Here is a 27,989-nt window from a genome sequence, read left to right on the forward strand (position 1 = left end):
CTCATGTTTATCAACCTGGCTGGTCTGTGATGCTTTATACGGAAGAAGGGAAGAGACAAAAGATATAACGTTGGTGAGTCCAGCTTTCTCTGGACGGAGCGCTGCTCACTGCGGTTTAGGAGACAGTTTAGATTTCGCCCTTAAGTTTTGATTCAACACCTCCTGTGGGTGGAGAACTGACCGTACCTGACACCAGAGTTTTATTTGGTCAAATAGGGGGCGAGTTTCAATTAGGGGGGACTGGATGCTCTTCTCCATTGCAGCAACACTCGGTGATTTAGGCCGATAAGACGGGTGTATTTGTACATAAAAATCTTAGGATTTAGTAATAAGAAAGCTTCAGGCAGGGAGAGGAACGAAACACTGGTTTGTGAGCAGTTGCGATAAAGAAGGAGAGAGGGAGACAGAGAGAGAGAGAAGGCTGAGTTATGAGAAGGTCGAAAGTAGAGAAAAGAGAGAGGGGGGGCGGGACATTAAAAAGATTGTGTCCGTCTGGCTAATGGTTCTTTATGGCTCCCTCATGTCCTCAGATGGGGAGGATGACTGGCAGAGAGTATGACCACTAGTAACTGTACATCACCTCTGTTTGCCCCCTTCATCCGACGTCCCACTCAGTGAGACTGCCTGCCACGGTGAAGCGAACCACTGAAACACCATAAAACCAACAGACTAAACAGCCATTCATCATTACAGCGCATACATGAGCCGCATCACACACAGCAGTCTTAACTGTCCCACTCAGTGACTCAATGCACACATTAAAACTTCATCAAGTATTACTGATACAAAAAAGTCTGACCACTCAAACCTCAACCGCCGTTTGTAATGTCCAGAAATAAGGCAATCATGGGTGAAAATGGTTTTGTAGGTCATTTTTTTATTGAATTGGTGATGACTTGAACCAAGTGCAAAAAAGTACTCTGCTCCTTGAGGGACAAGTAAGGGAAAAAAACAACTGGATGTAGCGGAATGGTATGATGCATAGAAAAATGGGGCAAAATCCATCCATCTTCTTTGTGTTGCTAAAATCCAGTTTCTTGACCTGCCCAGTTTGGTGTCTGGAAGAAAAAGGTGAAGAAAACATAAAATTAGAGCATTTTTAGATCTGCTAGACTGATCAAAACGAACACTTTGTTGTTGATTGTGGGAAAAAACGTATCGTACATGTGCAAGCAGTTAAGTGGTGACGTTTTCCTTCTTGGAGTGTATAATGTGTGTGTGTGTTCTATTGGTAGGCACTGGGTGGCTGTGAGAGCTGACAGGGACCCTCAGCAGCCGACCCAGATGGTAGGCAGTAAATGCTCTCTATATGTAAGTGATTTGTAGCCTTGAGGATAGCAGGATGTAATGGTGCTCTGTGAGTTGTTTGCAGCCTCTTTTGTCTAATTACAAAAACTCCTTAATGAGGGGGGCCTTTGCTTTTTTACAGGACAGGGTTATGGCAGCACTCCTGCAGCAGATATTCAAACAATAGGGAGGAGGGTAATTGAGCACATCAAAAGATACCCACTCAAGAGCAGTGCAGTTAAAAAGTGAACATTTAACATGTCTGTCGTAACTCCATGGCCTTGGCATGCGCAGAGCGGGGGAACCAACACATCAATCTGCTTTGACAGACGTGCCTTTCTTTACCAACTTCAAGGAGGGGAGAGTTGCGTGAAAGAACGACTGACAGGGCCAGGTCAGAGGATGCGTGTGTGATTATGACATTCTGGGCCGTTGTAGTCGTTGAGTGGTCTACATACCACTCATACGCACAAGGTCAACATCAAAAACACACACGCGGGATGACTGGACCCCGAGCCAGACATCTGCAGTAGCTCCTAAGTGCAGGGAACTCCAGGCTTTGAGTAATGTTCACCAAAAGCCAGTGTGAGAGTCCACCTTATTTACGTTGCCGCGCTGAGTCACCGTGCTCGGGCCTCGTTTTATGGCTGTTTGGAATCTACCTTGTCATTAGGCCTTTGAAGAGCAATGGAGGGATGAAAGCGTTAGCTCTGTTAAACTTGCTCTTACTGGCTTATTTCGTGTAAAGAGAGCTTTTGTTGATGGTTGTTCATCAACATTCTTCAGCCTTGTTCTTCTGAGCTGATCATTGGAGACGCTTTGAACTACTCCTGTCGACCTTCTAGAGATGTGATCGGTTAAGGGAGGGACGGTGGCCTTCGGTGATGAGCTGGGGTGGAGGTTTGTGTGTATCCATTCTGTATGTGTGTGTGTGTGTCCTGCTCACCTCATTCCGGGTGCTGTGGGCCTGCTTCTTCTCGATGTTCATGGCCAACATTTGGCTGCGGAAAGAGAGGCTCTTGGTCTTCTCGATCACCTGCTGGTAAGGTGATATGGCGTTGTTGCCCATAACCACATGGCCCTAGAAAAAAGGGACAGCAGAGACACAATCGAAAACAAATGAGCCAATCACATTTGGCCTTGCAGACACCCCATCCCGCTAACACCAACCAGTGGCTACATGGTCACATTCACATCTAGGCACATCTAGATAATTCTATGTCATTCCAGAGCAACGGGGTATGATTTGCTGATTACAGAGGACTTCTGTTGTGATGTGTATGCCAAAACATGCAGGTTCAACATGGAGCCTCACAAAGGGGACCTAACGAGGGTGAGATATTACCGTTACAACGTCCTTACGGTGTACCCTTCAATTACAAAATCAGAACACAAATAATGGCATACTTGTATCTTTATCATTCCACAGTCACACAGAGGGTACATCTAAAAGGAGCATGTGACTATCACACCCCCCAATTTGCAGAGGGGCTGTTTAAAAAGCTTTGATTAATCAATCAAGCCCTGAGCTGATTGATTGAGGAAGCAGACGGGACGTCTTACCAGTTTGGAGTCTATCTTGGCATCAAGCCTGGCGTTGCGGATAAGGTTGACGATCCATCTCTCAGCCTCCTCGGGCGTCATGTTCAGCTTGTCTGCCAGCATGCTGTAGAAAGGAGACAGACAGACATCAGGTTCTAATCTGGTTGAGAGGCAACATGAAGGGTAGTGAGGTTTGTCTAGGTGCTGAGGGAACTGGATTGAGACGATACTGATGATAGGTACAAGGATGCATAACCTGGCTAAGAAATCAGCCCATAGCCCTCTATTAGAAGAGGACTAGTATCATGTGGGGACCTCATGTAATTAATGAATTATTCCCCAACCTTTGCGTTTTGAGGAATGAAATTAGCTAAAATCACAGATGCCCCGGATGTATAATTTCCTGATTTAGCAAAGCAAAACTTGAGGTTTGCCCTGAAAATGCATTCAAAAACTTCCTCTATAGATTCCACTACTGCCTCCATTTTTCATGCGGAAGGAAGATATTTGCACTCACAGAAGAAATTGCATGCCAAAAACAAATTACGCCTGAAATTACCAAAAGTTTGATTCGTTTGTGATTAGTATTATCAGGGGACCTCGTTTTTACTGAAATATGTTAGGTAATTTGCGCATGAATTTTTACTTTACAAGTTACCAACATGGCAGATTCACACAGGCTTAAAATCACAGACGATCTCTGCAGTTATTACAAATCACTGGACGTCCCCAGGTAATATTAGTCCTGTGTGAATAGGGCATATGTTTAAGTGGCCTGGAGCTGAAACTGATGACGGATACATGAAATACGTAATTGAGCCGTTATTTAACACTACATCATGATGGATGCTGAACATTAGGTGCCAAATGACCAGTTGCTAATTACAATCTGACAATGTTAATACATGGCCAACATGTTGTACTTCAGGCTGAAAGTCGTTTAATATGAAGTAAACCAAAAAATTGCAAAAGCCAGAGACTTACAATGGCCTTCCACTAAAGGGAGCATGATTTAGAGATTTGTAAGACTAACTCAATTAGGTGTGGTGGGACTCCCCCACGGTGTAAGCCTGTTCTCTCCGAGGCCTCTTCCCCTTATACTCTTTGATGTCCTGGACACACACTCTCTTTCCCCACCTGGTCGCTAAAGCCTGCCGTGACACACTGGTCCAACCAGCTACTGTCCCTCAAAATGAAAGCCAGGTTGGAGGCCGGGCTGCTCTTTGATACAGCAGGACATGGATGTGTCACAACAGAGGGAGGGAGGTAGGAGGGTGGCTGGTATTCTTTGATCCAAAGCCTTCCCCAGTGCAGCTGGCTTCCCTTGTGGCTTTCAAAATAACTAGACCCCCTCAATACCCCCATCTAGACCCCCTTCCCCCCCTACGTTTCCTGCCCCCTTCCTCCTGCCCCATTTCATATAAGGGCCCCAATAAATATCCTCGCCCCCTCTGCTGCACTGCCCACAATTACTACAGCAACCCTACTTCTCATCTCAAAAGCTAGACACCTAAAACACATACATACTCTCTCTCTCTCACACACACACACACACACACACACACACACACACACACACACACACACACACACACACACACACACACACACACACACACACACACACACACACACACACACACACACACACACACACACACACACTCCCCCCTTTGAACAAACCTTATTAACACACATACTTGGTTAAATAGGTACTAATTTGTGAGTGCATACAGCCTGAGTGCCCTTGGTGTGTGTGTGTATGTGTGTTTGTACAAAATAATAGGGGTTATGAGACCTATATAAAAACAATTTACCCCACTAATTATCACTTCCTGGTCCATTAATCACATTTTGTGAGTCTCCTTCAGTGCAGCAGACCAGTGAGTAAGCTAGAATCTGGCCAGACCAAACCACTTCTCACGCTATGGGTCCGCAGTCACATCCCACCACCACCAAAACTGATTTCAACTGTCGCTTCCAGATCCTGACTTCTTTAACACATTCTTCTGGTTTAAAGTAAACTCATTTATGATAATGTTTGCCTTAGCTCAAGACTCTAATAGAAAGAAAAAAAAACATCTTCCCTTTCTAACCCACAATTTTTTCTTCAAATGGTGGCAAAACCACATACAGAAGGGAACTGAAATGATATCAGTGTCTGGAAGGGTCATTAAAGGCATAAACAAATAAATAGCATTACCTCAGCATAATGAACAAAATGAGTTCTGGTCTTTCAGTGCATGATCTATCAGCACTTTCACCACAGTGAAGTGATGGAGGAGGTGGATAACAGGATAGAAAAACACCAGTTAGGGATTGATTCATGTGAATCTCAGCAGCCCAGAGGGAGAAGAGGCGCACAGGGAGGCTGATCAACCTGTCATAATTGTCTCATGCTGACAAAAACTCCCACCACTAGCTCTGCCGGACAGCTGATTACGCTTAGGCTCAGCAAAGCCTGTGGAAAATGATGTATGGCAAAGAAATTGCTCTTATGGATCATTATTTGGGACCTAACAAGTACGGAAAGTGTCAGCTGTCAAATGACGCGAGTTTAGGTCGTGATGGCTAACACATGTCGGCCATCACAGAGTGACACTATTAACACCAGGGAGGCCGGGCAGGGGTTTTGCTTCAGAGTAAGGCGACATTTTGTGGTGCAAGTCTGCAGGCCTAAATGCTGCTCATGCAGAGCAAATGGTGCATTGAGGGATAGTTGCAGCTCATACTCATAGCCAAAGACAATTCCTTAAAAGCGATCCGACAATCAGGCCTGCTCTGCAACTCTGCATACCTTGCTCTACAGCAGTGCGAAGAAGTCCTGACATTCAGAAAAGCCCTTACACTTATTACCCAACAATCAAAGGCAAATGCAAATAAAATTTGTTATGATTCAGATTTTCCCCATGTGATTAAGTGATTGCCGCGCAGGGGTCCTGGGTGTTTTGTTTGGCAATTTGGTAAAGTGGGGGCACATGTCAGTCAAGCCCAGGTCAGATATGATGATCAAAACAAACATGATCTGGTTTCCTCGCCAGGGAGTTAGGCTAACCCCTAACCCCTCTGAACGTGATCTCTCCAGCATAACACAGGAACACAGAGTGCCCCAAAAGGCCCAGGGCCCTGGCCTGTACCAGCCAAAGTCATGTAATCTAATTTATAAAGGAAAGTCTGGCAATGTTTTCCTCCTAGGAAGGACATTTGTATATCAGAGAGGGGCTTGTTTTATCTCGTTGTCTTTCTGAAACAGGTCTTTAACAGCTACCCCTTCTTAGACCTTAGAGAGAAAATAAGAGATGCAAGGGAATGGGAGAGAAAAAAGAAGGGAGATGTGAGAGGGGCAAGGGAGTGGGCTGGACTTACACAACCTACACTATTGACATCCGTTGGCCCTTAAGCCAAGCAGACAGCCTCCATGACTGGTTTTGTTTTACACAACCATGGGCCTGTTCCTTGGGGGAGAGGGGATCACTTTCATTTCAACCCCTTGCTCACTCTGGCTCCTGAGCTTTCGACTTCAGGCTAGGGGACTCCTGTGTGTCTCAATACCAACCTCACACTCTGTGAGAGAGGTCAGGCATGGGGGTATAACTAGGTTAGAGGAGAAAGGGGGGGGGGGGGGGGTCTTTCTTGAAAGTAGCCCCCTTCTTTAACATGGCTGGGCTAAAATGAATGCATTGTTAAACACTAACATATGATAGTGTTTGGAGATTCCAAGCCATTTGGAGCAACCTCGCTTTCAGCTTGGGGTAAAATTGATTTTTCGGGGAAACCGAAATGACCGTGTGGTCTTTCTAATGACTCAATTGTGAGGTGGAAAGATCTTCCATTTTACATCCAAATACACAACACAATCCTTCCAACTACCAGTGAGCTGTTGTGTACAAATACAATGTGGTGATGGGGGAAAAAACTGTCCACTGCCGACCATTTCCAGTGCAGTGAGGGCTAAATGATCATGTCTCAAGCACTTACTTAAAACGTCAAAGGACAAGTGTGCCATTTGAGGTCAAAGTAGGGTCTTGCCACTGAAACATCAGTGTAAGAACTAAGGGAATAAACCCTGTAAATCAAACAATGAAAACAAAACTAAATTGGAAACACACACACACGCACGCACACACACACTAGGGACATTCAAAAGTCTAGACAAAAGGATGTGTGTGTATGCAATTACAAGTGCAGGCTTGAATCACGGGGTCACATTTTCACTGCCTACAGTACGTTTTACATAAGCCTTTATTGCATAAAATAACTCAATTACGCCAACTTCTGGTCTACTTTTGTGTCCCATGCCGTGGGCAAAAGGCAAGCTAAATATCTGTGAAACCATCATGGCCAACAGCTGTAAAAATGGCCTCATTAAAAACAGGCATCAAATTCATTCGAGTCCATGCTTGGGTGCAGAGGGCTTCTGGGTAGAGGACTAATGACTTGGAATTTGGGCGTCGGTCAAAAATAGACATGTTCTGTCCATCGTCATAACAACACCAAAAATAAACACGGAAATCCCTGACACTGACCATGATGTGCATTCCTGCTTTAGAAACCTCAACAAACAAAGACCCAAAAACACTGAAAAAAGGTGAAAAGTAGAAAAATCACCGTTCAACTTCCTATTTCAGTGTTACCACTAACCTTTGTGGTCTTTAACAAGTAAATGGCTCCAATTGCAGTAAGACTGCCAAAAAGAACCAGGACTCCTAATCAATTCCAGACAATCTGCAACTGGAGATTTCGACAGAGCCTGATCATGTTCCATGGTTCAACCTTGACTACAGACCTCCACAGCTCTATATAACAGTCAATGCAATCATTTTCGTGTCAAGAGAAGTAATTCATTCCCTCTTTCCACTGAGCATCGTGTGTTCGTGGTAGCGTATTTGAAATGCAGGCCTGCCTTCAAACTTTGAACATCCCTAATATGCCTGAGGGGCAATATAATGTGAGTAGGGCTTTCTCAAAGGCACAGGGCAATTTGTACTCCAAAATAGTGAAGTAATCATGATAAACAAGAAAACTATCAGCTAATATAATATCAGAGACACGGCAACATATACAATTGCACCCATACAAAGATGAGGACTAATAGCTGGGAAGGGTGGATGCTCTGTCTTTATATTTGTCTTTCTCTAAAATTGATGTAAAGAGGCAGCCAAATCCTATAATCCCTCTTAATTGCAGACAATTACTATAATCTTTTTTTTCTCTCCCCTAATGCTCACTATAATTAGCATTAACTAAATTTCTTGGTTTTGGTGGGCATCCAAGGTCAATTTAATTTTCATGTAACAACACTGTATTTTGAACTAGGGGTCAATAGAGACCTTCAGAACCCCCTGACCTCCATCCACCCAAAGAAAGGGAGCTGAAATGTTCCTGTCTGTTACAGCAGCTGGCAACGTCTAAAGCTGTCTAAACCCTGACCTCTTCCTGGGAGAAACCTGTCCGTGAATTGGTCTCGCTCAGGTGGTCTTTAAAAGTTTAGTGAGCAGAACAACCGGTGGAGACCTGGAAGCAGTTAAACCTCCCAATGCTTAATCCCCAAGATGTGTGGGGTCAGCATGGATGTGTGTGGGGAAGGGGCAATAAACACTTATCTGTGGAGAACATTCAACTAATCACAAAGCCGATGGTTTTGCTTCCTGCCCGCGGTCTCCGAGCGAATCTAGTGATAGCAAACGTCACTTCCTGGTATAGTCTTCTGAGATCCATCTGGATTCTGTGCAAGATGCTCTTAGTTTGAAGGCGACTGTATTGTCTCCTTACAACGGCAACAAGAACTGCTTTCATAACTTGTAATTGTTAGTTTTATCTCGTTTGGATTGTATGAGTGCACGAGTGACTGACCTGATGCTGATGCACTGGTGAATTCTGCAGAAGGTCTCAAAGATGAAGAGGCGAGCGTTCTCAATAAAGTCCTCCAAGCAAGCCACCAGGAAGAAGTCATTCACAAGAACCTAGACGACAGAAAATAGGTTACATAACACTAGTGTAAATATTATACCAAGAGTTATTTCTGTCAGTGTATAGGCTAGCTGAAAGTTTCTATTAAAACACTGTTAGGTTCCAGGAAGGTAAAACAGTTAAATAAGGACAGAGTTTAGAGCTTTTCAGAGACTTGTTATGGCAATCAAGCTTGGGCTTTCTGACTGAATAGCCCCGGAGAGTCATAAGTGCAGCATTACAGGTTTCAATCTCTTTCCTTTTTTGTGATTCAAGCCTGATTCAATTGTGGGAAAACTCTATTCAGTGAAACCCAAGTCAAATTAAAAAGAAAAGAAAAATATTCACCCTTTCTGAGATACAGTCAGAGTGAATGGGGTAGGGAGGTCCATTCTGGCCACATTTAAGTTACCCAACAGTTTATTTTGGCAAAAAGGAGAAAGGAGAAAGCCCCATCTGTAAGAGAGTAATCCCAGGCCATGCAGGGTGCTCCAAATCAACCACAAATCTTTGAATTCTGCCGCCTCCACATGAGACAAGAACATAAGAGTGGAGCCAGCCACTGAACTGACCACAGTGTCTGTGACTTATCACCCTTCATCTGGTCCAGTGGTACTGTGTCAATTCTGCTGTGGGGGATCACCAATTTAGACACCATCAGATTTTCAGGGGTGCTACAGTCATCCCAAGACACATGAGAACCTCCAGTCTACATAAACCCGCAGATGAGAGCAAGGCTTTTCAGCAGTTCATGTATCACCTGTGGCCTGCTACACTAAGAAACAGAGTCTTGCTTGGACTCTTTGACACTACCCAAAAAGCGCAGATGGACGATTCATCTACTTCATCTACTGTAAATGTTCATGACCCAGCTGTGCACCCAGAGGTACCACTGTGTGAAATGCTCACATTCCTCAGTGCTTGCTGTGTTCCAACTATCCTTTGAGTGCGATTTCACATCACAGACCTCCATCTTCAAAAGTCCTCCAAGAATTACCAGCTCTTTGTTTGCTTAAGCTTAGAAAGCTGCTATCTGCCCAAGGTTCTGCTTGAATAAATCCCAACTACATGGCGCTATCAGGCAATGCACATTTCAGCTATGACAACGCTTATCTAAGGCTGATAAACTTTGAACAGCTAAGTGCTCTAATTACTGTCATCTGGGATTCAGACCACAAAGCTTAAACAAATTCTGAAAGGGGCTTCAAGAGCCCTTTCATGCACAATCTGAGGGGTTGAACTATAGGTAGGCCTATACTTTTCATTCTTTGACATGCAAGCATCTAACATCTGACAGTGATTCCAGATTGGGGTGGAGTGGGAAAGAAAAAACATGAACACCCCGAACAGGACAATTTAAACCAAGCTAAACTCCCCACTTTGAAAGCACTTGGCTCAAACCATTGTGAAGGGTACAGTGAACTGAAGACAGGGAAGCTGAAAACAATACCCATATCTGGCTATTACAGCAATCAGTAAATAGATGGGTGCCACTCACAGAGCAATGGAGCCTTTTTTTGTCTTCTCAATGGCTCCAAATTGATGCATTACAAATGCTCATCAGGACGAGAGCCCATCCCATTGGGGTATCTATTTACCTCAACCATCACTCCACATTCTACGAAGCATCCCTTTAACCCTTGAGTGATGTTCTTTTTAAAGGCTCACATGTCAATGTCTGTAGGGGAAAAAAACTCTTTCCTTATCGACTTCAAACAAGACCATTTTGTGAAAATGTTTGCAGACCATCACAGGTAATGCATTGAAGGTGTAGTTAAACCTTCTGTGTAACCACCCACCTCACTAGACCTGCTTGTGAACTGAACAAGGTCTGATGAGGGCTTTTGTGTACATTGGGCATGCTCTGATAAGACTGACAGGTACCTATTCCCAGGCCCGTGTTACAAGCACCTGGAATAACTTGGGCTCTGACCTGAGAGGTAGTTGGGATTGAGCATCTGTTTCAACCACAGTAGAGTCTCTGTAAACAGAACCCTGTGGAGTGAGGTCAAGACCAACCCGGAGAGTCCTTAAAAAGTGCGTGCAAGTGTTTAACAAGGTCGGTGATTGAGGGAGTGTGTCATGTCTTAGCTGAAATAGGATCCAGCCCTAATATTGTTGGTAGTACATGTCATCATTTGGAGATGGCCCCTGGAGGCTTTTGCACAGGAAAAATCTCATTTTCTCTGGGACCGTGCTTTGAATTCTTTCTGACCAAGCACAGATTTTGTGAGGGTATAACTAAGTAAAAACAAATCTGCGCAAATGACTTTGGTTATAACTTCCTCATTTGTTAAATGGTGACTTGGAAAGCTGCAGACTCTTTATATTAGCTTAAAAATAGATTAGAACGAAATGGAACCTTCAGTAAACCGCTGACATGATTTATAAACATTTACTCCTGTGAAAGAGCCATTTGATCAGGCCAGATGTTTTTCATTGTGAACGTTTATCGTCAAGAGGCAAAAGATGAAAAAGGGGCCCAATAGCCCCAAGTTTAGCCTTTTATTCCTCTGCAGGTCCAAATTATCAAGTCATCTGGGAAAACCAAATTACAGTGTGTATGCAAAGAATGTACCAGAAGATCAAGTTTCACAGAATATACATACAGCACAACACCAGTTAGGACACCTGTTCTCTCTCTAAATCTGATTGCTGTCCATTGATTGGGTCTCTAGAAGCTGACCAGCCCCTCATCAGTAGGCCTAAATTAGTCATATCCGGGGCATAGGCTAGTTCATCAATGCAGCACATGATTTGCCATAAATGAACGATGACCTTAATTTTCTCACAATTATGGTGTATATCTAACTGGACGAAAATGCAGCACGTGCATGGTAAATATCTCAAAATATGCAAGCCCTGGCAGAGGAAGTTGAGATTAGAAGCCCCATCAACATGAACATTTTTTAAAAATTTAGGAATTCCCTGAAGGTCACACATCAAAGCCATTTGAGATAGGAACCATTTTGGACACAACCAAATATACTACCATGGCACCACAAAATTAAGTGAAGGTGACCTTATACTACAAGTTGTGAGAAACCTGAAATGATATTGAATGACACGATTTCACACTGTATGATGGTGGCTGGAACACTGAAAATACACCACATGACCTAGAAAATGCCAAACCAATCAATTACAGGGTAGAATTTGACCTGTGTGGTTTGACTGTCAGTAAGAGTCATGAATGTCAGACCTGTTAGTAATCAACCACATCACATTATTCACAAATGAATGATAAGAATCTGAACATCTGTCATTAGTCATTTGTCTGGCATATATCATTACGGCTGGGTTTTGCCAAGGACCTCACAATACATTCTGATTTCAATAACATGGGTCATGGTAAAATTCCAATTAGATTTCAATACTTCTCACAGTATTGATATTATACATTACACTATATATGACTGAAATTTGCAGTGAATTGATACAAACCATACAGTGAATCTTTTTAGTATTGTGATACATGATGAAGTGCATTAAATTATACATGCAAACTTCTGTGTGCTGTAGTGCACCAAAATAACTTGTAATAACATGTAAACATACACACTGAAAATGCACAACTCTTTGAACTAGTGAGTTGAACTGAAATACACACACTAGTTAACAGGCTCATTTCTGTCAGATTTAACCACAGGCTGTTGGAAAACATCTGACTGGTGTCTAGTCAGGTATGTTTAAATTCGTCGTGTTACCGCAGTATTTTAATACCGAATGGCAATGCTTACAGATGTTACTTTAATTGAGTTAATGTCTCTCCTTTTTGATTTTGAATCTGAAAAGCACCCAAACATATACCTCAAGATTTGCTGGAGCTGGTTTAATGACCCCCAGCATTACTACTGAACAGGCCAAGTGGATCCTCTGTACTTCTCAAAGCCACAGCGAAATCATCACTAGAGGATCACTTTCTTGATCATTTTCTTGATAAAATCACAAGAGTTTTGACATAAAGATTTGCAGAATTGTTTATGAATAAAAATATAATAAAATATCTATGTATTTGTGAACTGATTTTTTCACCCAGCCCTAGATATCACCTAGTCTACAGTCACCTTAATCGAATCACATTACAAAGTGTTCACAGCGACTGTGTTGTCAACATTAAGAGAGGTCTTTTACAGCGTGCTACTCATATTCCATTCTTAGCTCAAGGACTACAGTTGGAATTGTTATGGTATAAGCCATTGAGCCATTACAAACCAAAATGGAAATAAATGCCCTAAATGGCTCTTCTATGACAGACCTCTCTCTTAAAACGAGTGTCTGCACGCCTCTGCATAGACTTTTGCTTATAAAGCTTTTACTGTTAACTACTAGCCTGATGGACAATTACAGGCCATAGTAAAAATCTGACCGAGGGCGTGAGTCATAGGGTGTCCAAGAGGACCTCTGTATCACCCAGTATGATATAAAGCACAGACTGTCATTGGTCTGTCTGTACTGGACCCACGCAGAACTCCAGCAAATAAGGTCAGAGAGAATCACATGATCATGAATGGTGTTTACTACTATGCTCCATGAGAAAGTTCAGGAGATTGGCCCACAAATCAGGGGTCCTCCGTAGATCACAATATCATCACAGAGAGCCACCATAAACCAGGGCTGACTGCTCTTGCCAAAATTGGTTGAAATGAGTAATCAGTGGTGGAGGGGTGGTTGAAGTACTTACCGACTCACACTCCCTCAGTTTCTTCTGTGCACCATCAAAGTCAAAGTTCACATACAGGCACTCCACAAACTCTGTAATTGGATCTTTGTAGGTGTAAGACTCCTGGAAAAAACCAAAACAAAATGTGAGTGTGTCTGTTTGTGCAAAAAAAAAAAAAAAAAAAAAAAAGCAAAAACTCACTTTTAGCATCTTGCCTGTTGTAACTGTCATTGCTAATGAAATCAAGGTTGAACTATGTCTGGATGCAAATAAAGCATTCAAATGAAATTATCTTTAAACCATGTTGAACTTGTAATATCTGAATCCTGTGTGATTCATGATGTAACACTATGCATGTAAAGCATTCAAAGTGTGCGTTTGTTCTAGTCCAACAGAAATCACTGATATCAGTAAATTTGATAGTTTCAATCAGACAAAAAAAAATATCATAAAACATGATTTAGTTCAAGTTGCTTGACAAGCAAAGAACAATGACTATTACGTAATCAAAATGCCAATTGCTGGGGACCATAGCTAAATAAACATTACGATTTACAAGGACTTGAGTAAAAACACATTCTAAACTCCCAACAGTTCCAAACCATGCTTAGAGGAAGAGTCCCAAGAAGACCTAAGGCCTTACAGCAGAGAGCAGTGAGCACATGTTTTAGTGATTACCCACAACCCACCGAGACGGTGCTTATTTGGATTTCAGAGCCATTGATCTCTGAAGAAGCTACTGTCATTGGTGGGGAAGGCATCGGTACACTACAATCAGACAGCGCACTACCATTCATCAAATGTAATGGGTTCAAGACTTCTCCAGCTTGGACCCAAACCCCAATAAACTCTCCCTGCTCTTGGAAGGGACTGTCAGCAATGCTATTGGGTTTACATGGTCAGTTGCTCACTCACCGATGCCTGTATGAAACCCCGGGCCTGTAAGTAATGACCTGATAACTGTGTGTACTTTGTAAAGTGTAAGAAACATCGTCAGGTGAAAAATACACAGTTTTACCTGCTGTATGACCTTCACCAGATCTTTCAGAACCTGCCGGCGCTTACGGACATCCTTGTTTGTGATGACCGCTGTGGTTAGGTAACGCAAGATGTGAGGGCACATGGTCTGGATGGCATTGAGGTATCTGGAATGACAAAATAAAAGGTCATCATCACTTATCAGACCAATGTAAGCAAAGACATGATCTTTACAAGGACACACAATATAACATTTTGGCTGCTTATTGGGTTCCTGGCATTTAGAATGGAGAAATAGCCTTTCCAGCTAAATAGATAAGTGACCTAACAGGACCCTCTCTGCAGGACATGGGTCCCAGCTCTAAGCCGTCTCTTTCATTAGCGTCTTATGAGAGGGAGGGGGAAAGGAAACCCTGGCTAGTAGATACAGATCAGCGAGCAGGGACCTGCCCAGTAGCTGAAACCCTATCCATCAGGGACTGGTGTTTCAACCACAGGTCAACTGGCTAAGGGCTGAGCACGAGAGACAGGGCCCTGTTACAGGCCAATTCTAATCCCACGCCGACTCTGGAGACAGTGTTTCTGTAAAAACAACATGTAAGGTCTGCACACATACAACGCCTGCCTTGTCAAGATGTGCAATAACTGTATCAGGACCACTCCTTATTCTTATCCCAACATCTATCTTTGAACTTCACCCTCCACTCAACCCCCACTGACCAAATTAAATTTGAAAAGAGGAAGTGGAGTTTGCCCTGCCACAGTAAGTGGGCCCCTTCAGCTCTCCTATAGCTTAGGCCAGAGGAACACATGGTGTTCCGAGAAAGAGCGCCGACAACGGTTTAATTAGCTGGAACAATTAAAGGGACAAGGGACCTGTGGCAGTTGTGATGTCGGGTCTAAAAACAGCAGTGGGTTGCTCGGCGAAGCCATCGTCAGCCTGGTTTTAGAGGAGCTCTCCCCCTCCCTCGCTCCCTCCCTTTGTAGTTGCTTGACTCCCGTGGCAGACCACAATGCTCCATGCTGTGTTCCTGATTAACTTACACCTACTCACTCTCCAGGGGGGGCTCCAATAGCAAGCAATCCTGCATGAGTCACTGTACCATATCTGGGATTCGAAGGCCTGGGGGGTGGGGGGGGGGATAAGTAACGTTCACCCAACCCCACTTAGGGGACTTAATCATTTTCGAGTTTGGGGCAACAACGCTGCTGTACTGGCTGCTGAAGATGCTACTGAGGCATGCAGCCAAGAAATCAAGTAAGAGTTCAAATTTCCCCTGTTCAAAACATTTTCAACGTTACAAGAAACAGAGAGGTACCAGAGAGGAGAGAAGGGAGGGGGTGGAATGGGGAAACTGTGAGAGAGAACAGGGAATAGGGACAGGGAAACAAGTTCCAATTTCATGGCCCATCTGGAGAAGAAAATGATGTAGAACAAGTGATACAGACAATCAAGTGACTGCTTGGGTTGCATTACTGCAGTATTATTTGTCCGGTTTGCACCTGCATCACAGTTTGTTATCGAACATCATTTCCTACACGAATGCCCTTGAACTCAGTGCAGTCTGTCATTAGTACACAAACAAGGCTTTGGGCAACATCTGCTGACTGCAGAGGTAAGGGAGGTCAAATGTGGAGCTGAAGGCCAGCCACTGGTCACTGACTTCAGCCAAAGGAAGTAATGGTCAAGAGATGGGGGACAAGAGCCAAGCCAAGCCTCACTGGGGAAAACATGAGGTTTCTAGACTGTGAAACTGCAAAGCACACAAAACGACCTCAGTTTGTCCACACAGATGGTCGGGTGCGCTTTTCATGAGTAATTATTGGGCAGGCTCCCTTAATCATCCACAATAAAATTAAAAACTGAGTAAAATTCAGAGAACCAGACATCTCAGTCTGCTGTGTTGTGGTGGCCTGTCATACTATCTGTGGAGTCCAATCATCTGTTCAATTGCACAAACCTACAATCAGGACAGGGGGAGGGAGCAAAAACATCAAAATAGGTGGTGTGCAAATTTTAACACAGTGTATAAAGTTTCCGATCTGCAATACACATGGCCTCGTTCTCGACTTGGAGAGTAAACAGACCACACAAAAAACACACACGACTGAAACCACTTTAAAAATACCAGCAGGGTTCATGAAGAAGCCCACCCCCCCGCAAAAAAGCGTTATTAAAGCAAATGGTTTTCTCAAAATCGAGTTAGTTCTATAAAATAGCTCTAGCTTTTCCTCCAAATCTCACAGGACCTAGGATTATCTGCCAACTAAATCGCTGTATGCCCATTTGGATCTACCTTCCTGGGCCAACAACCCTGAGAGCCAAGGTTCAACTGAGGTGCAGCACTCTTCTTTGCCTTTCCTGTGGGCATTTAGCCTTTGCTTTGTGGAAATGGAGTCTTATCTTTACAACTACCTCCTGCTTTGCCCAAGAGTCAAGAGTGTAGATCTGGTGTAGTATTGCAATTTTCTGGGTGTAAAGCAAGGGGTAAAACAAGAAACCAGACTGTAAACAATATTGTCGTAAATCATACTTACTGAGGCTGATACAGGAAAAGCTCAATGATATTGTCTCTGCCTTTGGGATGGTTGAAGAAGACGAAGAGAGACCAGTGAATGAGCCATGTCCTCTGCTGGAGAGACTGGAGAGGGGAGCTGACAGACTGGACAGGACAAAGACAGAAAGGCAGGAAGGAAGGAAGGCAGGAAGCAGCGAAAAAAGCCAAGAAGGGACAAGCAAAAAGAGAGAAAGAGATAATTTAACCAGTCATATTCTCCAGTAATGCAAAAAAAAAAATTTTCTTGCCTCCTAAACGGCCATCAGTCAAATACCTACAGCCACTAAGTACTCAAATCCAAGTTCTTAAGTAGTCGGATGAGTGAGTGTGGGGAGGGAGAAAAAAACAAAAAAACAACCACAGCAGTGCTGTGCTGAAAAGTGAAGTGGTCAATATGAGAGTCTATGTAAGGGAATCTAAATGTGGTATCAAATTCTGAGAAGTGGGGCATTTACGTTGTTATCGATAGTCTCCCTCAGGCGAGTGAGATCCTCCATGGCAGCCTCCCAGTTCTGCATCAGGATCTCAGAGGCCAGCTTGCCCCACAGAGAGCTCAGGGCATTCCTGTCTGTAGATGGGACCTAGGGAACAGATAACATGGCACACTTGTTAAAACCTGGAACAGGCAGCTCTCCCAACATATGAAACAACAGTTTTTCCACATTACTTGGCAGACTAAATACTGATTAAAAGTCTCCTCATCCAGGCTGACTAAGTGTTCAATAACATCTGCATCCGTACACAGTGAGACCGGACTGTTGCCACCGCTTGCTTGGCTTCAGTGGCACTGCTGCACAGTGCAGTCACTTTTCTTATTTATACTGGATAAATGAATTAAATTATGTCATCCTAAGGGAATGGGGCTTGACAGAAAAAGAGAAATGGATCATGAAAGACTGTTTAGCTTTTTATAAAACCTAATTTGCTGCACTTTGAGATACTACGACCGCTGCATTGCAGATGACCATACTGTGCGATCCTTTCAGATTACCACAATAAGCAGAGGCATATTTGAAGCATGTGTCACTGTGCTGTCTGAACAATTTGCTAGCGCTAAAACATTTGGTAGTAGTCTTGTTTAGTTATCTAGGGTAATGCTGAAGGTCTTAAAATGTGGAGATGGAAAATGAAAGCCTGCATTATAAGCTACTACATAAGCCTATTTGCAACAAATATTCCAAAGACCATTTGACTATTTTCAATTGGATGTAAGAGTGGAAACTATAATTTAACCCAACTCTTACCAGGTCAACCTGCCCCTTTGGTCACTAACACTTTTTGGCAAGTTGCAAAGTTCAGATGTTATTGAGACAGGGTCACAAGGCCAAAGGTCGGTCTATCATTGACATTGCCATACCACAGCACGACATGGGTCAGATCCATCCTAATCAGTATAAAAGAGCTGTAGACAGGCAAGGCTGTGTTCAGATGCATATCACCAACAAAACCACTCCTCTACATCAAACATTTGGTTTCTCCTAGATTCCATACCTGAAAAAAGCTGAAATTGTATCATCAACTGCAATTAAGTGAAAATGAGCTGTGCCACCAATCTGAAAGAATAACAATCAATCTGAAGGGTATGGATGGGGAGGGCAGGCACACCTAGCATCTCATCAGGAGGAGGAGGGGGGGGCATCCCTAGTTCGTCTGACTCTGCACTGACCCCAGGACAAATCCCTTGTGAAAACACTCTGGCCTCTCTGAGGGGTCTATAATGAAGTGTACCGCTGGTGCTACTACTGCTAGTTGGTGAAACACATGTCTGAGAGCTTTGATCAGCAAGACTATAAGGACAAACAGAGGGAGAGAGAAAGACATATAAAAAAAGAAGAGTGAGAGCAAGAGAGAGGTCGAGCCTAATCAAAATGTGTTTCTCCAGAGTTCATTAAGAAACTGAATTCAGAGACTAGCAAACAGCAGGAACATCTGGAGGTGTTCATCACTGAGACCATCCTGCTTCAAGCAATCCTTTTGTATAAATGACTTATGTGCGGATGGATGATGAGACCGGCAAAACAAATAACAAATATCCTCAAGCAATGTCCTTAGCTGGTTGACAGGCAGTTACACATCACCGGCAAATAACTTCCCACTAACCTGGCAAATAACATTCCCTAATCTATGCATGGTACATTGTCAGTATAGTGCTTCCATTTAGAGTGTTTAAACAAACTCTAGTCCACTTCAATCATGTGAATGATAATTACGATCATCTCCATCCATTACCTTAAAAAAAACAACAAAAAAAAAACATCCGGGTGAATTATGTTACAAAGTCTTTGGACAACTGTGTCGTTATCACAAGGTAATTGGGTTGAAATATGAACTGACGCTAACAAGACACATCTTTGTGAGGATAATCACCCTCAAAAAGGTTGCAGGCTACTGTTTTTGATTTCCAGAAAGGGCTAAAACAAACAAAAAATAATCAGGTAATCAAACGCAGGTTGAGAATGCCTCTGAACCTCAGTAGGGCAATCACTCTGTAGTGGACATTAGGCTACACCCTCGGGCTCATGGGAAACTCTGTGCCACGGTAGTTCACGATAACACCAAACGCCAGACACAGTGACATGAGTCAAGCAGGAAGTCAGGGTGGGTGTCTGCTGCGCGGCCAGAGAAACCTAGACGCTAACCACACACCCCCGTACACCGTCGGACAGCCGCTGGAGTGGACTGTGAGACACGACAGATCCACAAGTAGAGGAAACACCAAAAAAAGATCACATTTCCGCTGCAACCCCACAAATTGGTAAGATTATTCGGATATAAAAGGTTTTTTTGAACTTAGCAAAGACCATTTATACTCTGATTTCAACAAACTGCTATATGAGAGGATGGCAGGTAGGGGGGAAAAAAGAAAGGAAAATCTCCTGTGGTATTCCCCGACAGGAGAGCACAGTAAGACGTCGTGTCCATCCACCCAGTCCGAGCAGCGGAGTTGCTTTGATCACAGAGCCCTACTTAGGTCCGGTCCGAATGACTTTTTAAGTACAGAAGTCACAAGAAAGATCAGCATTGTAACAGCGAGAGAAAAATTTGGCTGCACTGCCAGTATAAAGGTCAGCGTTTCATCTGTTGAAGTGTTTTGTTTTGTTTGTTATTTTTTTTTCCTCTCTTGGAAGTCCCTGCCTGCTTCGTTTGGCTGACCTCCAGGTCATTATGGCAGCTTTCTACACACACACTGCCTGGCTTTCACTAGTGGCCACGCTAGAAAAGTTTCAATACCTGGGTTTTTCCAGCAGTTACCTTAAGTTTCCATTGGTTTGTGAAATGGGCACATTTTCACTGACTGACCAGCAACAATAAATTTACTGTGCTAGGGATCCGTCGGGATACTCAATCTTTATTCTCAACATCCAATCCCTGCATTAAGTGATGATATGAATAAGTTGCTCTTTTCGCGCTAGGCCACACTGTAACTGGACCTGAGGCCTGGATTTTGCAAGGCTGGCTTCCTTCGTTTAATTGACTGGGTTTCCCACGTTAAATGACTTATGGAGCCTCACCTCTCCCATAAGGGGGAGGGAGACAAGGGGCCTGTGAAGATGGGAGGTCCACAAAACACCGAAAAGAGACGAGGGGGAGTGCAGTATACGGACTCCCACTAATGAAATCCATTTCTACCTTTTCCCCCCTTCTGAAAAGCCTCTTGCATTGTCAAGAGTAAGCAACAGATATCTAGTTACAGAGCCTGTTCTGGCTGGAACTTAAAATGAGGGGTCTAACGATTTGAGGGGTAAAAAAAAAAAATCTGTGCTGGACTTAGAACAACATACCTCAATTAGAGCAATTTTGGTTTATTTAGACTGAGTTGCAAAGCCATAAACAACTGTTGTTGGAACGGTGGGGGTATATCCGTTGCAAGCTTTTGAAGACTTTTCTTTTTAATGTTTTTTTCTTTAGGAGGGGGTGGAAGTGGAAATCTTGGGTGAATTACCCATCATCTTGTCTGGGATGCGAGTCGTCCTTCTATAGATCTGAGTACATCAGTGAGACAACCCATCAAATGAAGTACCCAACTGCTTTGGGTTAAGAGGGCTGTTTATAGCGAAGAGGGCTCATCATCGCTCAGAGCCTCTGCCAAGCTTTTCAGTAGAGGACACTCCAGCACCGTCGACGTGCATGACTAGCTAGAGTCACTGACATCCGCAAGACAAGAGGCAACGCAGCGCAGTATCAAATGCCAATTAGAATAGGAACAAAAGATGGTCTTAATGTTTTTCACTCTAATGAATAGACAAAATGTTGATTTTATTCTTGCCCATTCTTTCAGGACTGGCTTTGGCACGAGTCTTTGTTTTACCGCAAAGCTCAATGCTGAACCGAAGACAAACAAAAACAAGAAGACAAGTGAGTGACACTTGGAAACCACCGACTATGCCGGCTGGTTCCATCGGTCATTACAGGACACTCGGTTGAGCTGAACTTGCTAACACTTGGTGCAAGATAACACCACAGGAGTCAAAATAGAGCTAAACTCCTGCTGGCAATTAGATCTATTAAAGCCGTGGCGGCTCCACAGAATAAAAAAATTACAGGCTGTCCATTCACAAGACTTAAGAGTTATCTAATGTGACAAAACTCTGTGACCCAAACTCCCCTCTCTTCACTCAATTTGCCACCAAGGCCAGTAAAGGGCTTTCCAGTCCTCAGAGAGGCAGTATAGCAGTCGCAGTCCTGCTGCACCTCGCCCATTCACTGCCTAGTTCATCTTTCACTCATTTCTGAGGGCGGTGGGAGAGAAGCCACAAATGCCAGAGCCCGGGCAATGAGTCTCTTTGTTTATAGAGGAAATAAGGAGTACGCATGTGTAACGAGAATACTGCCAGTACTCTTTGTGAACTGTAATTATCTTCCCCCGCAAAAACCTAGTGTGGTATTATCTGATTTTGAAAATATTTCAACTCTTGAAAATTATTTAATCTAACTCTCCATATTGTACACCTCTGTCTTTGTCACCTGACTCATCATCATTCTAAACTTCAGTTCAGAAATTGAGTAGAATACCGGTGGGAAATTTCAAATTGCCCCACCGAACACACTTTGCAAAATGAACATTTCTGCAAGTTCTCTCAATAACAAGCAGTTCTGCTAAAATAGAATAGACTACATGTAGCCCTCATGAGGCTCACTAAGGGATGCCCTGCATAACTTAAGCACACCATGAGCCCAGGAATCGTGACAAGGAGCTATCTGGCCACAGCATTCAAATCAATAAGCTGTCTACTGAGGCCCGCCCAGTGAGAAGACTAAAGACAGATTATGCAGTCCGCCACTGATCACTTGGCCCAGTAAAAAGATCCTACTCAAGTCCTAGAGCAGCAGCCTCCCCCTAATACAGAAGACGTGCAGGGAATTGAACAGGGAATGACGTAAGCTTTTCACATTCAATTACTTATAAGTGTTCCTTTCCTCCTCTATGCAAGCACTGGCCTTTTGAGGAATTAAAGTAATCTGGCAAACATAATGTGGTGTGCAATTTTAATATGTCATAGTAGAAATGCCTCAGGCTAATATATCCATGAAAATATTGCAATACTACAACCACATTGTTAAGTAAGGCAAGCTGTGCAGTTATTACTACAATTATTACCCCTGAGTTTGTCCTGTGAAATAAAAATCAGCAAAAATCACGATTAATGGTTATTGTTGTTTAATGTGTGTCTGACAAAGGCTGCAAACTTACCAAGACACGGAAGAAGTAGAGGTACTCTGCAGCACCGGAGTAATTTCCACACTCATACTGGAACTTGGCATATCTATACAGAGTGTCCAAGTACTCCTGACGGAACTTCAAGAGAAACACAAGAGTATCAATACCACAGAAAAACTGAAAAATAACCACAGGTTAAGCATAAATCACCCTCCCAAAAAAAATGTCAGCAGTATTTTGTCATGCATGGGCAGTGTACAGAAAAAAAAAATAGTCAACCACATACAGAATGCTACAAAAAATAATCAACACAATTACATCTATTTTAAAGTTCACAAAGCTAGAACATTCCGCTTGTTGTGTAACAAACACACCAAGAAGTGGTCATGTGAACTAAATAAGGCGTATATATGTATAGGGATATCATTTCAGGCCTACATGTCTGCCTATATTTAAATGTCCTTCCTGTTGTCCAGTGTCTCAGAGCAGTGTGTGCTGACGTCAGTGTGAACTGAGGCTTTTCACTGAGATTCAGTGTAGCTGTGACAGGCAGTGGGTGCTCCGGGCCGCCCAAGCCTTTCCCACAGCAGGCTGAGGGGCCCTGGGCCTTGGCTGTGTGGAGGTGCAGTGAGGACAGGGTGCAGGTCAGCGGGATACCGGAGTGGGAGGGGACCAACGGAGGGGAGGGTAAGAAGCCAAACATCACGCCAAATATAGAACCTCCGGCATTCTTGCGGCTCTATCCACGAGTCCCGAGCTACTCCGTTTATTCTTAACAATTCACCACAGAATGTAAATGTCCGCAGAATTTCTGCAAGCCATACAAACCCCGAAAATGAGTTAAGGGTTTTGGGAAGTAATTTTGCATTTCCCTGCTCGACCTGCCCCTCCCACTACACCCCTAAACAACCATGGGTTCACATAGGAGTCATGGGAAATGCAGTGAAGAAGTGAGATGTCAGCAAAGTAAGCCAACTTACGTTGTGTTTCTCCGCCAAATAGTCAAACAGCATCCGTCCATCCCTGAAAAAAAAGCAAGACAGTTCCTGTAGTTAGAAGTCATTTAACTGGAGTCGCCAGTTGGCTGACATCCTGGTCTTTGGAGCCTCATTCAGGTGTATTTTTCCATTTCTGGTCTAGATCAAGAACTGTACGCAAGTGAAGTCCATTTCACTTTTAAAGCAAAGTGATGGGCTGTATATTACGTTTGGTTTGGCTACTACAAATCTAATCCATGTCTAACAAATTACGTCTGGTGAATAAAATCCATCTTGATTTCTCAGTACAGTCTTTGAGACTCTATGGCCTTCTCTACATGTGATCTACAGTGTTGGCATTTAGAAATTTACGCACCATAATGAAGGTATGTGTGTTGCTTGGGTATGTGTACTTTTGTGATGTGCATGTATGTGTATGTGTTTTCACATGTGTGATATGTGTAAAAGGCCGTGGAAGGCATCTCCACTGCTTCAGGCCATGCTGCCTCCTGCCTGGAGTCTAATGAAGGACAGTCTCCAGCAGCTCCTAGGTGACTAGCTTACCTGTGGAGGGGAATGTTAGCCCGCTGTGCATGATGGGAACACAGATCCTAATGATTTATCAGAGCCACTGGCCATACCATCCACTAAGAGGACATCAATACAACAGATGCCTTTTTTACAGCACATGTTTAAGCCGCAGCTCAAGCTACACAGCGCCTGTATCTACCTGCCTTGGCATAGTAAAGGGCAACAGAGCATTATCCACACACTACGCTTTAATGGTAATACAAAACATCTCTCCAGTGTCAAAACTTGTTAGGCTTTAGATGAGAGAACTGCTGCTGAGATGTCCATCAAGTGTCTACCCTTCACAAAAAAGTCTGCACAGCATTACTGCCACCTTCTGCACTAAAAAAGTCAAGGAACCAGAGGCAGTATGCTGGGTCAAAAACCCCAAAGTGGTTTTCATTACTTCAACAAATCCAAACAAATTAGAACATAGTTTACAGCCTAATGTTGCTTGTAATCCATAAAGTGTTTCTAATAATGACAGATTGTTTATAGATTAGGCTATAATATGATTGACTATGATGGCTAGGCTTGGCCTGAGATTTCTGGCTTCAGTTGCTGTCCAAATAAAGTCTGGTATGGCCCATATTTGCTAACTGTTCAATAAAAGGACTAAGCCTAATAGGCTCTACTACACTGTAAAATCATTTGTATATCTGTCTGTATTAACCCAAGTGTACAGGGCTAAGGGATTCAAATATCTAACCATTTGTCATTTCCAGTACTGGATGATCCTCTGTATAAATCCAGAAATCATGTCAAAAACAAACAACTGCATCAAGCATAATTTAAACTGATAGGCCACAATAGTTGAATTAGACTGTTGCTTGTCCTTTGGCTTAAGACAGAATTCTTCAGTGACCCCAGATGGGTTTCCTATTGTTTTACAAATCCATCGGTATCAAAAACAATTCATGTATAACTAAAGACAGAAACATGACTCCTCATCCAAAAGAGAGATTTCCCCCCAACTGCAAACTGACAGCAAACTAACAATAACACAGACAAGAGCTAACTCTACATTGCAATTATCAGGCTTCAAATCTCACATAACAGTTCAATTAGAACCTCTGCAAAACTTAGGCTTAAATAAACAATTGTCTACAACTCAGCTACAAAAAACAACAAAAAACAAAAACGACAAACTGGAAAGAGGATGAAAATGAAAAATGCTTTTGATTAACTGTACCCACTCTCGCCAAGAAACAAAGGAAAGGATGAAGACTGAATATGACCAAACTATTTTAATCACCGCAGACGACAAAATAGCTTTAATAAAGTTAACCGCAGCATCTTGTGTCTGTCTCCTTTCCCTTCTGCGTTTGCTGACTTCGCTCAATGAAACCCTCCAAAGACAGTTGGGAAATGCAGTTGATTCTTCAATTACAAAATCCCCTTGCGATGCTGCCGTGCCATATACCGTTTTAAATCACACTTCCGTTTTTACTAATCCTAGAATCATTAAAGTGAGACCACTAATAAATCTAACAATCTTATTAGCTGCAATAGGCCTATTAACATCTAAAAATATATAAAATATATATATATATATATATAAATATATATATAAATAAATATATATAAAAATCTGACGACTCTCAGTCAATATACTTGTTTAAAAAATGATAGTGTTATTCACCTGGTGGACTGCATCTGCCTTGTGGTCTCTGGGTCCTCAAACATCTTCACGATGGGCTCGGTCTCAGACTGGAGCTGCTTGAGCTGGGCCACAACCGCTGTCCTCTTCTCCCTTAGAGCTGAATGACACAGGAAGGATAAAGAGTGTTTTTACTGTAGCGACACCATAAACCAACCGGTATATGGTCTGTGCTCTAGCACTGAACTGATAAAATCTTATTAAATAGTTGATAAAACAACTATTACAGCCAAGTCAATATTGAGTGGTGTAGCACAGTATTCCTGCCTGAAGTCTATCAAGCAATATCAATATCTTTCCTGGTGGCAGTGATGCGTGTTTTATATGTTTTGTGTGTGTTTGTGTTGGAAAAAGGGGTGAGGAGTGTGTATCTTCCGAGCTTCTGGGATGTAACATGTAATTAAGCCAGTAGACAGAGCACTTACTGTGGGGAATCTCCTTCTCGGGAAAGAGGTTTTTGTACACATCCATGGCGAAGTCCACCATGTTGGTCTCACTGAGGAGGTCCAGCTTTCCATGAAGCAGCTCCTTCTCATTGTAGATCTGACAAACAGGGGCAATAAAAGAAGGTAGAGGTGAGGAGGATGGTCTTGTATGATATTATAATCTCACCAGCTGTTTTAACTCAGCTATAAAGAATGATACATGTTGTTTGCAATTTTAATGATTATTAGAAAGGAACAAGACAAAAACTATTTATTGGGTTAGGATTTATGCCCCTTTGTTCTACCTATAACGTTAACGCCTGGCAAAGTGCAGCAACTCCTCACGGACATGTTAATTGTATCTGCCATCCAATATCCTAAATAATATTGGTGTTAGTACTATTGAGAACATAAAGGGCGACAAGGTGATGATTTTTCAGGAATGTTACTGATATAACGTTAATGCTCAACAACGAGGAACATGCAGACAGCTGGAAAAGTAGCTTACTAGCATGTCAGTTAGCTAACGGCAACGTTACCATAAGCTAACTAGCTGGGTGTCGGGCAGGCCCTGCTTGTTCAACCAGCCGACACGGCTTGATCTGACATGGATATTTAAAATAAACATTTTCCAGCTATTTACTGATGCTCCCCAGTTGTTGCCGTACTATCCAATCCTACCCATGGATTCATTATTGCAGTTAAAACTAAAACAGCCAGCTGCTAAGCTAAGGGTTAGCATTGCGTTCAGGAACAGAAATACGAATGTTTTATGGCCCTGTGTTGTCCAACTGGGCGGCAACATTATTGGCCTATTGAAAAGTAGCGTGCGTAAGGGAACACCGCCCGCCAAATGTCTACAACCTACGACTCCGAGTTATGAAACGCGCGCTCCTACAGTCAGCTGAAACAGCGCGAGGCTGAATTAACCAGTGTCAAACTAGTCACAATAAAAAGCACAACTTCCGGCCCTGTATTTTCAAATTAAAAACCTACTGAAATGCCATGCACAATGATACTACTTAATATCCTTCGTGTCTACTTTTCAACTATATTTTCACTCCATGTATAATGTTATGACTCTACTAAACATTATGCTACAATTATTTTGTTGTTGTGCACATTCCGATATTTACTTAGGAGTTTTTCCTAACGGTGACTTTCTTTCGCTTTTATTTTGAAGGCAGAATCGCTAAACTTCCGGGTCTATTCTGGCTAGGACTGGCTGACTTCACGCAACTGCAGAATTGAGACCAGCTCTCCGGCGCACATGGCTTTCAGGGCTGGTTAAAGACCATCTACGTGTCCCTAAAAATAACACAGAACGCACCGAAAGCTTTATAAGTAAATACGGCGCATACCTCTTTGACAGACAGGAACTCCAGCAGAGGAAAAACGAGATGCCGGTCCAAAAAGTGGGCAATTCTGGTGGTGAGGTCGTACTCCGCCATCTTTACCTCGAGGAAAGGAAGCGGATGTAGCAGAGTAGGGAGGGAATGACCAATCAGCGACGGTCTCAGCATCCCCGATAAGAAGGCCCAGGATGATGACTTTCAAGGGCTACTATTTTGTGTGTGTGTCTCATTATTTTGTTACTGAAGAAACAAAACAAAGCAATAACAACTTTATTTATATAGCACTTTTCAAAACACAGCTACAAACCACTTTCCAAAGGAGAACATAAACAAACACAGATACAATCAACAGCTAAAGCAATAAAA

General features: G+C 43.0%; 1 protein-coding gene across 1 annotated transcript; it reads right to left on the reverse strand.

The window, feature by feature from the left end:
* Positions 1 to 857: 857 nt before the first annotated feature.
* Positions 858 to 27,735, reverse strand: eif3ea (eukaryotic translation initiation factor 3, subunit E, a). The gene is made up of 13 exons (XM_071902371.2): positions 27,630 to 27,735; positions 26,269 to 26,386; positions 25,826 to 25,943; positions 23,617 to 23,659; positions 22,670 to 22,774; positions 17,433 to 17,558; positions 16,958 to 17,082; positions 14,460 to 14,586; positions 13,463 to 13,564; positions 8,683 to 8,792; positions 2,851 to 2,953; positions 2,234 to 2,368; positions 858 to 1,058 (listed from the first exon to the last, which is right to left on the reverse strand). Exons 1-13 carry the CDS (start codon positions 27,717 to 27,719, stop codon positions 1,023 to 1,025), a joined length of 1,338 nt encoding a protein of 445 aa, XP_071758472.1. The 5' UTR covers positions 27,720 to 27,735; the 3' UTR covers positions 858 to 1,022.
* Between the last annotated feature and the right edge of the window lie 254 nt (positions 27,736 to 27,989).

Source organism: Centroberyx gerrardi, chromosome 12, assembly GCF_048128805.1.
Source record: "Centroberyx gerrardi isolate f3 chromosome 12, fCenGer3.hap1.cur.20231027, whole genome shotgun sequence".
NCBI lineage: Eukaryota > Metazoa > Chordata > Actinopteri > Beryciformes > Berycidae > Centroberyx > Centroberyx gerrardi.

Bases quoted from the DNA above. Each gene is read 5' to 3' on its own strand.
- eif3ea (XM_071902371.2), bottom strand. From the start codon at position 27,719: ATGGCGGAGTACGACCTCACCACCAGAATTGCCCACTTTTTGGACCGG. The intron at 26,387-27,629 runs GTATGCGCCGTA...CCTGTTTGTCAG, and splicing joins AGTTCCTGTCTGTCAAAGAG to ATCTACAATGAGAAGGAGCT. The intron at 25,944-26,268 runs GTAAGTGCTCTG...TGTGTCATTCAG, and splicing joins CGAGAAGGAGATTCCCCACA to CTCTAAGGGAGAAGAGGACA.